At 37.8% G+C, this 13,281-nt stretch overlaps 1 protein-coding gene, 1 non-coding gene and 1 pseudogene across 4 annotated transcripts in view; all 3 read right to left on the reverse strand.

The window, feature by feature from the left end:
* The window catches only part of Lnx2 (ligand of numb-protein X 2), an 83,766-nt gene that overhangs the window by 4,267 nt on the left and 66,218 nt on the right, over window positions 1-13,281 (reverse strand). For all 3 annotated transcript variants that reach the window (XM_023715085.1, XM_023715084.1, XM_023715083.1), the window contains 3 exons: window positions 4,521-4,698; window positions 1,921-2,152; window positions 71-229 (listed from right to left, as the gene is read on the reverse strand). In XM_023715085.1, coding sequence (XP_023570853.1) covers window positions 71-229; window positions 1,921-2,152; window positions 4,521-4,698 — 569 coding nt within the window. The remainder of the gene's footprint in view (window positions 1-70; window positions 230-1,920; window positions 2,153-4,520; window positions 4,699-13,281) is intronic.
* Window positions 5,670-6,803, reverse strand: LOC105742137 (annotated as a pseudogene).
* Window positions 13,062-13,194, reverse strand: LOC111816741. Its single transcript, XR_002821078.1, has one exon. It is a non-coding gene; the product is annotated as a small nucleolar RNA SNORA38 (small nucleolar RNA).

A 13,281-nucleotide genomic window follows, 5' to 3' on the forward strand; every position in this document is an offset into this window, starting at 1 on the left:
GGATAGTGAGACCCCTGAGCTAGCTCATGCTCGGCTTATCAAACATAAATCACATTATAACAACACTCACTTTAATCTTCCATCATAATAAGCAGGAGTTCCCAAGACAATGGTTTTAATGAAGAAAGGCTGATTGGTGTGGTTCTCCTCATATCCACCAACAATACTGAAGCCCCAACTTCCCAAGTAGCTTCTTCGTAAAACTATATCATGGCAGCTATGAAGAGCACTGTGAACAAACACAAAAAGAAAAAAAAACATGGAGGCATTTACAACCTGCTCATCTATGTTGTAACTCCACAACATGTATGCCTACCATCCTTGGAAACAGAGAAAGAGGGCTACTACTTTCTTTTTGACATTATTACTGTTGTTACAGTTACTGGTACTAAGGATGGAAACAGTAAATGAAATCATTTAGGCAAGTACTGCAGCGCCATACCTCCTACCCTGACTGTTCTGGCCAGTCCATTCTGTAACACTGGTGGAAGCCTAGGTGGACTTGTATTTTTCTTTTTCTAGTCTTCTCTTTCCAAGTGAAGACATATGCATAAGCAGACATAAGCAGGAAGCTTAAATAAAGCTGGTTTCCACAGCACTCACAATAACATCCCTGCTTCTAATAATTATTTGTCTTGTAGGAGAAATTACAAAGTAATATGAAGGAGGTCTACCTACTGCTACTGCTGTTAGAATTCAAATGAAAGAAAATGACTAACAGTGTAGCTTTCAAAAAGAAGGCAGAGGCTAGTGGTATAGCTTAGTGGTGGGGCACTTCCCAGCATTAAGACCCAGGGTTCCATCCCCAGCACTGCAAACGACTGACTAAATAAACAGTTACAAAGTGGTTTCCAAAACGTACCTTTTAATAGTACCTTTTAATTAGTAAGTGAAATCAGACCTATAGATATCTAAGAAAAGACTTCCTCTTTTTAATCTATTTAAAAAAAAAAGATTTCTTAAGAAGGCTGATCCCATAAAGCATTTTGTATTTGCGTTTTAGTTTCTGAGTTCATGAATGAGGAGGGAATTGTAGGGAAGTTTCTGGGGTATACCAAGACCCCACACACTCAATGTTTAGAAACAGTTCTTTTAGTTACTCTGAATCTTCTGCAAAGGGCAGCAGAAGAGTCACCCCTTCAGGAAAGCGCAGCTGCTACTGAGCAGGTTTGAGATTCTGACAGTGGACACCAAGCCAGAGCAGGAATGTGGCTCTTTGACATAGGTGCACACAGCAGAGACCTCTGTGACATAACAGTGACCTCCTGGCGACCAATTTTCTTTCAGAATAGGTGGGCTCAATTATAATACTGCTGATTTCTCATCTAACACTTTTCTTCCTCTGCCCAGCACAGGAGAACATACTGTGAACAAAGAGACGGGCATTAACAATGAGGAGGATTAAAGAGTACTCTATGGCTACCTCTCCATGATGTAGCTGCTCTGCCTGTCACCAGGAGAGGCGGAACAGCTCTACTGAACTCTTGAATGCTAACACAGCCATGCAGCAGCCACAGGTGCTACTTTTCCAGGTTTACACCAGCAGGCCCAGGTGTCAGGTGAACAGCAAAAAATAAATGTGGCTCCTCAGAAGCCTTGAACCTCCCACTTAGTGTAGCTCTATAGAAGTTTAGTGGCAGCCATTTAACCCATATTTATGTTTCAGTGAGAAGAAAAATTTCAGTTCTGATGCATGAAATAAACATATATGAGACAGTTAAATCATCTTTGTTGTAAAAAAAAAAAAAAAAACCACCCCCCAAAGCCAAAAACCTCTTTTCAGGTCCCTACAGGCATGAGACATAAATTCTGTTCTAGTCTAAGCTTACCCCACTTTTGGTCAGTTAACTGCATCACAGATGGATAAGAGTGCAATTATGACTACTGCATGGAACAAGAACAAAGCTATCGTACTAGTACCTTGGAAGCCCAAGCCACATGACCCACGACGGCGACCAACTTGCATCATACTCATTTTCACTGAAAGCACTTGGCAACTCCTCCGAGGTCTGAGTGGCCTCCTCGATAATCTGGACCTCTAGTGCTTTGAGCGCAACAGCTGGGGAAGCAGCACTGGCCTTCAGCATAGCCACAGCCTCACCGTGACTTAAGTTGGTCAGGTCAATGCCATTGATATTCAGCAACACATCACCTGTTCAAGTGAAGGAACCAGAAAACTGATCTCTTCCACCAAGTGACTATTGCCCTACAATTTTTTGTTTAAAAACTAATCAACAAATGCTAGTTCCAATAACTCAGATAAGATCTTTCTAAAAAATCTACAAATTTTATAACTATAAAAACCAAGTCCAATAATAGAAGACACCCTGAAACAACTCATAATTTAAATATTAAGCGTGGCATGGGGGACTCTCATCCAACTGGAAGACCAAAGCTGTGTACAGACCCCACACTTGTGCACTTCTCTGCTGTGAGCTTCAGAGGTTTCTATAGTTCTTCCCAGTTCAAAAACTGACTGAGTCTTTGCTCTTTTTACTATAGCTTATTTTACATTTACACAGCTTTATATATAAAGATAGCCTTACACAGTTCAACATGCCACAGTATGTACAGAGACAGCATCCTTATCCTTGGGTTATACAATGAAATGAAACTTATGATAGGAACATCTCCTCTTGCTTAAGGGAGAAAGATATGTTGCTTTCCCAAGTAATACAATGAAATGGAGATCAGATAAAAGGATAGAAAAGAAAGGATTACTTTTGGAGGAAAAAGGCATTATTCAATAAAGTCTATAGAATTTGCAATTTTGCTTATTTATCATCAATTTTTTATATTATTACAAACATTCTCATTGTACAAAACATAATGAAGTAACAAAGTAACATTATGAAGAAGGTAAAGTTATCTGAGATTCTACCACTGAATAACTTTTTTTAAAGACAGCAGCCTTATTGAGATATAACAAATATAGCACTTGATTTATTCAATTTCATGGTTTTTAGAATGTTCAGAGTTATACAAACATCAACAGAACAATTTACAGAACATTTTTATCACCCCCTCAAAAACCATGTATCCATTCAAGTCACTTCCCATATCCCATCTCTAAGCCATAACTACTAATCTCCTTTCTATCCCTTACAGGTTTATCTATAAAAGACATTTCATAAAATGAAAGACTTTCGCTTAGCAGAAGGTCTTCAAAAATCATCTATATTGTGTTAATATTCTATTCCTTTTTATAGTCAAATACTATTTCACTGTATGAATAGTTAGTTCACTAGCAAATGAACATTTAGATTGTTCCCATTTTTTGGGCTATTGAGAATAATGCTACTAGTTTTTATGTAGATATATTTTTCATTTCTTTAGGAGGAGAACTGATAGGTCACATGTATTAGATATTGAAGGAATTACCAAATCATTTCCCGTAACAGCTGTACTATTTTATACTATCAGAAATGCATGAGGATTTCATATTTCTCCATGTCCCTTGCCAATGCTGTTACTGTTTGTCTTTTTTATTACAGCCATCCTAGTGAGCATGAAGTAATACTTCATTGCAGTTTTGATTCCCATTTCTCTAACAGCCAGTGACGTTCAGCAGCTTTCCATAATTTTTGGCCTTTTTAAAATCTTCTTTGGAGAACTGTCTATTCAGATTTTTTGTCATCTTTAAATTGGGTTATTTGAATTTCTGCATACTGAGTTGTAAAAGTTTTTCATATATTCTAGATTTAAGTCCTATCTTTTTGCTTTCTTGGTAGTATTCCCTGTAGCATAAAGTTGTAATACTGATGAAGTCCAGTTTATCTAGTTGTTTCTTTTGTTGCTTGTGCTTTTTGCATAAAATCTAAGAAATCACCGCCTAATTCAAAGTCCTGAAGATTTACACCTGTGTTTTCTTTCAGAGTTTTAGCTTTTACATTTATGCACTGAAATAATTATGGGTTAATTTTTGCATATGGTGTGAGGTAGGACCCCAATTTAATTCTTGGAAAAGTAAATTCTGAGTCTCAATTTTTTTTCCATATGAACTAGATCAAAAGATAGTGCAATTTTCTACTATAGGAATAGTGGTTAACTGTACCCTGCCACCTATGCAAATTATATAGCACTGAAAGGGAATATACGTGGTGAGTGAGTTTATTCCTAAAATTAGGTTTGTCCTCTGCCCCAACTACTTTCTGAGACTCCTGCTGTATAAACATTTATAAACAACATTTGCATTTTAGCAAGATGGCCCTTCAAGGTAGAATACCTGCCATAACCGCATAAGCTTAAGTCTGTTAGAGATCTTTTCCAAAGTGAAAATCATCTAACAGTCTGAGTAACTGAAAATTCTGGAACTATCATTATGGCTCAGCAATTTTGTTTCAGACTCAGTATTTGCTGAACCTTACAGAAAGATGTTACATTTTCATAAGCAAGGGACATTTCACAGAATTCTGAAAAAAAATATTTAATAGGAAATTTTATAGATATTATTTATTTTTTAAAATATGAGCTTTATGCAAGGATAAGAGGTGGTAGAATTACTCATAATTCTATTTTACCTCTCTTAATTCTGCCATCTCGGGCAAGACAGCCGTGAGGTGGTACACTGGTCACAAATATCGGCAGTTCACCACTCTTACTTCCTCTGCCTCCAGCGACTGTCATTCCAAGGGATTCATGTGGTTCCTTCTTTACAGTAATATGTTTCTCTTGGCATGTAACACATTGAGTAAGATCCTAAAGGACAAAAGGAAAAAAGCAGTAGTTAATGAATAATATTTAACTGAGGCAAAGACAGTTTGAACTAAGATGATAGCTAATACGGCATGTTCTATTTTCTTTTTTTTATTCCTAAGAACTGAAAAGTAATAGTTCTTGATAATAATACTGTATATCATGTTCAACTTTAGATTACTGATTTTCATATGACTACTTATGGAACCGAAACAAATTTAGGACTGTTGACATATGGAAGTTAAAGTAAATAAACACATTCCTTTTATAATTATATTGAGCTCCAAAATATGAGTAATTCTGTTCAAGTAAATGTTTTTGAGTTTTAAGATTCTGAAGACATCAATTTTTAATCTCTTTATCTTTTCTGCAATTCTTTGAAAGAATAGTTAACAGTACTACAAAAGTATGAATTTTGCTAACTTCCAGAAAAAAGCTGTAGTCCTATTTGATTCTGACAAGCAGTTCAGGTGCTCAGTCACAAAGCCAGTGCAAATCTACTTCTAAAACCTTTATGAAAAGCAGAAAGTACACAAAATAATCACATTTTTGAAAAAGATAATGATAGGAAAATGAATTATGAACAAAGTAATATTCTGTTTAAAAAATTATTTAGTACAGGGTCTTGCTACGCAGCTCTGACTTGTAGTGATCCTCCTGTCTCAGCATCCCCAGCATTGGGACTACAAGTGTGCGCCACCATGCCTGGTCCGGGGCCAGTAAGGCATGCAGTACTGGGAGTAGAACCTGGTCCTTGCGTTTGCCAGGCAGGCGCTTAGGTCATGGAGCTATCGCCCTGGCCCCAGAGTTTGCTTTGATAATAAAAATTATTAAGAAAGAAGGGCTACTGTTCTTATTCTAGGCCCTCATTCTCCTTCATAGCTGCTGTTCCCTAACTGGCAAGGAGTGGGTGGGACCAGGGTAAGGCCAATGCAAGTAGGACAATGGTTCTGGGCCCAGGCTCCCCAACCACCCCAACTCCAGTCCAGTTAGATTTGACTCAGATATCCAAGTCAGCATCTAGGTCTTCGGGGTCCAGGTTGTCATAAGTGGCTCATACAAGATGCGGCTGGAAGCCTGGCCTGGCTCAGAGCGTAGCAGAGCTTGTTTTTCAGAGCTAAACTGGAAAGGCAGAGTCAGGCTATCTCTCGCTTCTCTTTCTCAGACAGGTGAAGAATGAAGGTCAAATGAGCTGTGGGGGTCCACCAGGAAAGTGTAAGGATCTGGGTGGGGCTGGGACTGTAGGGGAGATCCTTCTTAGAGATTCAGGCTGAAGTCAGAAGGATGGAAAACTGCCGAGTCTGTAAGTTGGTCGATGTCGGGGCTTCCGGTAGAGGATATGGGCTGGGGCTTGGCTCATTGTACCACCCAGTGTCACTTCAATCTGAGCAAGATTGCGCAGTGCTCCACGGGGGCCTGGGCCCATGGAGCTCTTCATGCAGCAGGCCCAGCATATTCACCTGCTCTATGGAGAGCTTTCATCACAACAGGAAGCCTGATAGTGCAGAGCATGGACGGTCTGGCAGACTGTGTTACAGGGAAAATGAAGCAACAGCCAGCTGAGTGAATCAAGAGCAATGGTGAGAGGCCTGGGATCTGTTGTCCTGCACATGGCTCTTAAGGCTCCCACGGGTCTCCTAGGAAAAGCCTCTCCATTTTTTGACCAATTAAGAGGGTCTCTGAAGAGGTCATAGTACACCAGTCAGCTGTTAATATTGGAGTCAAAACCTCGAAACTTCCTCGCTGACTTCACAGCCCAGGTCGTGAGTTTATTCTCCACATAGTGCAGATTTCTCGATAAGCACCTTAAGAAGTCATGCCCCTCCCACTGTATGGAATCCCGAGGCAGAACCAACCCGCCAAAAGTCAACAGCGACTCAACATCTCTGCAAGCTATCCCAGCCCACTCAGACGCTCTCTGATGAAGTCACACCCCCGCCTGCTCCACTGAACAGGGCGGGGTTTTCGGGATTCTTCCCACCATTAAGAGCCGGCAGTGCCGGCAGTCTCTATTGTAGTCAGAACCCTGGGTCAACTGACGTCACGCCCCCCCCCCCCAGCAAAGTAACATTAAGTTACTTTTACGAATATTTTCTACTATTACCCATTTTTGAGACACTCTTAGAAGAAAAAAAAATCATTTATTTTTAAGAAAAAGAATATAAAACATTTTCCTTCTGAATTAAGATGTATATTCAAATTAACATTAATATAATAATTAACATCCATTAGACTTTAACATGTACAAAATTAAAGATTTAGTTGCATCATTTCATTTAATCCTTGCAAAGTACTGAAAAACAATACTATTCCTGGCCCCTTTATTGATATGGAAACAAACTCAAAGAGGTCATATAATCTGCCTCAAATCATGTAACGAAAGTGATTCTGTTACAATTTGAACAGAGACATTTCTTTTTTCTTTTTTTGCAGTACCATGGATTGCAGAATTTGAATTTATGTGTTAAAATATGTATATTAGCTAGGTATGATATCCACATCTGTAAAGCTCAGCACTCTTGGAAGCTGATGCTGGTATATCATAAGTCTTAAACTACCTTGGGCAACTCAGTTATCCTGTCTCAAAAATTAAAAGAAAGGGCTGGAGATGTATTCAGTGTAAAGGCTCTATACCCAATGTCCAATATAGTGTGATGCATTATATGTACATATTGTACATATGTATCCACATAGGCAGGAAGTGTAACAATGTCTCAAAATATATTAATGTTCATCATCTGTTCAAAAAATGTTGGAAATAATAATACTGAAAATAGAAATACATGAATTGTAAGTACCATACGCTGACTGTGCCCCTGGAGCTCTAGAAATACACAAATTATATACATAGACTTATAATATTTTTATTTTAAAAAGCAGAAATGGGGCCAGCCTGATAGCTCAGAGGACTAAAGTGTCTGCTTAGGCAGAGCTCAACGGCCAGGGTTCAATCCCCTGTGTGCCGTGCTGGCCCCGCCCCTGGGGCGCACTGAGACAACTATTGAGATTGGACATGGTGGCACACGCCTGCAATCCCAGCACTTGGGAGGCTGAAAACAGGAGAATCACTATGAGTCCGGTCTACATAGTAAGACCCTGTAGACTCTGTCCTAAATACAGAAGAAAAAAAAAAAACCCAAAAACCAAAAAACTAAAACTAAAAATAAAAAGTTGATATGCATTTAACTGTTAAAAATGATATCTACCAATTTCCTAAAGTAGACCCTCGCTACCCTTCTCAGGACCTGTAATCGTGTGCTTTAAATTTTATCAAAGGAATTACTTGCATGTTTTGTTTGATTAGTGCTGGGGATCGAACCCAAGGTCTCGCCCATGCTAGGCAAGCACTCTACCACTGATTTCTACTACCTGTTTCAGGTCCTAGAAAAGTTCTAGCTCTGCAAACTTGCTAGCATCTTAAATCCTCTAGCTAAAAATATGAATGCATGTTAGTATCCTTCAAAATCAAGCAAACACAACCTGATAAAAACTTGGGGAAACAGCCATTGAGTATGAGTACTCAGGCATTTTGACCCTGAGGTAGATAGATAATTTAAGGATGGTTGTGTTACTGCGCTACACAAAATAAATTCATGCAATTTTCCCTCAGGAATCAAACCAAACTTCAAAGATTACACTTAGTATGCTTCAAGGAACTAAGGCTTCGATACCATATGAATTTTTATTCAAGCAATAATTGAGAGGTGCAGCGGTGGACTAATATATACTGTACTTTAATTTTTAATGAATATAAGGACAGAGAAGATTGTTTTTGTGAATTGTGTTTGTCTTGCTTGGAAGGTCTTTATTCAGGATTTGACATAACAAACGCAGTCTGTTAGAGGTAAACAGCTAAATTAACACATTCCATTCCGAGTACTTGCCCTAAGGTTTGCAAAGTACCTAAAATAACAGTGAAGTCAGCACTACTCCTTAAAACATTGTTACATAAAACTGAAGAGAAAAATTAGCAAAGTTATGACAGAAAAACAAGGGCAAGAAATAAAAATAAAAAATATACAGAGTTCTCTATATCAATATCAAACTGATTAAGCAGGATTTTTAAATTGTCTTACAAGTAGCCATCCATGTCTCAAATTATTAAATTCAATGACATAAAAATTCAATTATGAACTATGGCCCTATTTAAAAATTAAATATACATAAAAATCTTATAAAGCAAGAACTATGCATATGAAATAATAATTCAAAATCCTTGTTCAAAATAGTTAACTCTTTTTACAGAGTTGTCTTCATAAAGGAAAAACATGTTTGTGGCTACAATTTCCCTTTAGTATTAACTAAACCAAAACCCAAACATACCCAGTGGGCCCATAACACTGTCTTTCAGCTATGCTTTCTTAGGATACCAGTAACAGATTTCAAAGGGTATTATGTTCTTCAAATATATATAAATCTCAAAGCTACTTTAGCAAAAATGGAGCTAGTATTTTAAGCAAATCAATAAACAAGGTTTTGTTTGGTTAAGTATCTCCTTCCCTCCCCTCTCTCTGGAATTGAACTCTTGCTGTGCTGCTTAGTTATATCCCAGGTTTAGTTAAGTACTTTAATTTCACTTAAGGAGAAATTACTGACAAAAGCTCATATGAGGGGAAAAAAATTATAAAGATGAGAGCAGAAATTAACATACTGGAGATTAAAAAAATACAAAGCATCAATGAATCGAAGATTTGTTTAAAAGATTAAATAAAATCTACAAAACTCTTAGCCAATCTTACCCCAAAAAAGGAAAGAAAAGATTCAAATCCACACAATTAGGAATGAAAATTGTGAAGTCATAACAGATTGCAGAAATCAGATCATCTATACCTACTTCGAAAACTTGTATTCTAATAAAAATGTCCCCCACCCCCACCCCGGCAGTACCAGGGTTCAAACTCAGGACCTTGCATTTGCCAGGCAGGTGCGTATGCCATTGAGCTATCTCCCCAGCTCCAATAAAATGGAAAATGCAGAAGAAACAGATTCCTAGATACATATGAATTACCAAAGCTAAATTAATATATAAAAATCCTAAATAAACCATCAATCCACAAAATAGAACATGTAATTAAAAACCTACCAACAAAGAAAAATCAAGGCCCTGATGGACTCACTACTGAATTCCATAAGAAATTTAGAGAAGACTCAACATCAAAACTTCTCAAACTCTTTAATGAAATTCAAAGGGAAGCAATTACTCCCAAATTCATTCCTGCAAGCAAGCACTATCCTGATACTAACACTGGAAAAGGACCCAATTTAAAAAGAGAATTATAGGCCAATCTCCCTAATGAACATAGATGCAAAAACCCTCAGTAAGATACCGGCAAACAGAATGCAGCAAATCATCAAGAAAATTATATCCCATGACCAAGTGGGATTTATACCAGGGATGCAGGGATAGTTTTAATATACATACACCAATAAATGTAACATGCCATATTAACAGAGCCAAGAACAAAAAAATCATATGATCATCCTAACAGTTGCAAAAAAAGTGTTAGACAAAGTCCAGCAATCATTCATGACAAAAACCCTACTGAAAATCAGAATTTTAGATGGTCATCTCAATCTACTAAAAGCCATTTATGACAAACGAACAGCCAACATCATATTAATTAGACAAAAATGGAAAGCTTTCACTCTAAAATTATGAACAAGACAAGGACACCCACTGTCTCCACTCTTACTCAACACAGTCCTGGTAACTTTAGCCAGAACAATTAGACAAGAGAAAGAAATAAAAGGAATAATGATAGGAAAGGAAAAAATGAAATTATCATTACTTGCAGATGACATGATAGTCTACCTAGAAAACTCCAAAAATTCCACTAAAAATCTGCTAGATTTAATAAGCAAATTCAACAGTGTAGCTGGATTCAAAGTCAACATTCAAAATAGCCTTCCTATATACAAATAACAAACTCAATGAAAGAGCAATTAGGAAGCTAACACCTTTTACAATAGCATCCAAAAAAAAAGAAATACCTATGAATCAATCTAATGAAGGATGTAAAAGATCTCTACATTGAAAACTACAGAACTCTGAGAAAAAGGAGACTGAAAAGGATATCATAAAATGGAAAGATATCCCTTGTTTTTGGGTAGGACAAACCAATATTGTGAAAATAAATGGCCAACTTCCAAAACTTTTATACAGATTTAATGCAATTCCAATGGCATATTTTTCAGAATCAGAGAAAACAAATCCTAAAATTTATTTGGGACCAGAAGAGACCTAGAAAAGCAAAGGCAATCCTGGGCAATAAAGGCAAGGCAGGGGGCAACACAAAGCCTGACTTGAATATATACTATGAAGCTACAGTGATAAAAACTGTGGTACTGGCAAAACAAACCCCTACAACCAAATATCAATGGAACAGACTAGAAGATACAGAAACGCCAGACATATTCAGTCATCATATATATTTTTAATTTTTTTTTAAAGATTTATTTGGTACAGGGTCTCACTACACAGCTCAAACTCATAGTGATCCTCCTGTCTCAGCCTCCCTAGCACTGGGATTACAGGCGTGCACCACCATGCCTGGGTCCTTGCGCTTGCCAGGCAGGCACTTAGCCGCCCACCTAGCTACCTCCCTGCCCTAAGTCACCTTATATTTGCGAAAGGGGCCAAACACATACACTGAAAGAAAGATAGCTGCTGTAATAAAAGGTACTGGAAAAATTGGCTCTGCACATGCTGAAGACTAAAATTGGACCCATCACTAAGCTAAATTCAAAATGGATCAAAGATCTAAATATTAAGACAGAAACATTAAATCTGCTGGACAAAAGAACACGTAAAACTCTTGAAGACATTGTGAAAAAAACCCCAACTGCACAGGAATCATCACAAATGATCAACAACTGGGATCTCATCTTATTAAAAAGCTTTTGCACAGTAAGCAAAAATACAGTGAAGACAGCCCACAAAGTGGGAAAGAATGTTTACTGGCTGTTCCTCAGACAAAGATCAAAAGTGTATCAAGAACTTTTTTTTTTTTTTTTTTTGGCAGAACTGGGGATTGAACTCTGGCCCTTCCACTGAGCCATCTCCCCAGTCCCTGTATCAAGAATTCAAAAAAATTAAAAAAATAAAAATCAGACCTCTAAAGTTGAAAGACCCAATACAAAAATTGGCAATGGAGATGTGGTTGGTGCTTGGCTGTCCCTCCAAAACCTGATGTAGGCATTGGGGCAGGCTTTTGGAGTTTGTGATTTATAATCCAATGGTGGGATTATGAGTGTGAGTGCTACACCAGCCCTGGGGTGGGTAATCTGCATACAAAGTAAGGAAGCTTGCTAGCTGTCACAGCCACTGCTCTTCCCTTTGCACTTTGCTCTTCTCCACTGCCACAAACAGCTGCCCTCTGCCCTGTGCCACTCTGCTTTGGAGCCAGCTGAGTATGGACTGAAACCTCCACTAAAATAAACTTCTTTCCATTCTTAATTTTGGGTGTTGGGTTTTTTGTCCCAGCAATGACAGCAGAGTAACTGAGATAGCAGATGAATACACATGTTTGAGATGCAATACAAATGGCAAATAAATATATAAAAACATGTTCAACATTACTGGCCATTTGAGAGATGGAAATTGAAACAACCCTGAGAGTCCATCTTACCCCAGAGAGAATGGCTATTGACAAGAAATCAAGCAATAGCAAATGCTGGCAGGACTGTGGTTTGGGAAAAAGGAACATTTTTCGACTGTTGGTGGGAGTGCAGACTGGTACAACCACTGTGGAAATCATTATAGAGATCCCTCAAAAAACTAGGACTGGAGGTCCCATTTGACCCAGCGACTCCCCTTCTGTGTATCCTTCCAGAAGAATTAAAAACATCATAGCACAGTGATATATGTACACTCATGTTCATAGCAGCACAATTTGTAATAGCTGGATTTTGGAAACAACCTAAATGCCCATCAACTGAGGAATATAAAAAAGATGTGCTCTCTTTATATCATGGAGTATTACTCTGCCATAAAGGACACACTGGAAACTTTTATAGGTGAATGGATGCAACTTGAGTCCATACTCATAAATAAATGAAATAAACCAGATGCAAATGTGTGAACAATGTATTGTCTCCTTAGTGTAAAATGAAAGAGTAAATAAGATTCAAAATGTACAGTAGATACTGAAAAATGGGAAGACACTTCAAAGGGAAAGAGAAACTGGGTTGGGGGAACAGAAAAAAGAAGGAAAAAGCAAAAGAAAAATATGTATACATATACAAAAGACAGTTAAAATATTTATACTACCACTTTCTCTCAGTTTAGCGGAAAGGTTGTGCTAATACTGTTTGGATTATGAAATACTGATCTCTTATATTCTGAGTAACTAATTTTTTTTTTCCTTTTATGTGAGATGGCTGATCTGGAACCTGCAGGGAACAAGCTGGCCCAGATGTCGCGAAATCCACAATTTTTTTGTCTCCAAAAAAATTGAGTGTCCAAAGACAAGGAACCCAAGATATGCCTTTGTAGGCGGGTTTGAGTAACTAATTTAAAGATAACAATACACAATGTATTAAACACCGTTACCCTCCTAGCATATTGTTTTGGAACTGTTTATTTTC

This window comes from Octodon degus, unplaced genomic scaffold, assembly GCF_000260255.1.
Source record: "Octodon degus isolate 3935 unplaced genomic scaffold, OctDeg1.0 scaffold00038, whole genome shotgun sequence".
Lineage (NCBI taxonomy): Eukaryota > Metazoa > Chordata > Mammalia > Rodentia > Octodontidae > Octodon > Octodon degus.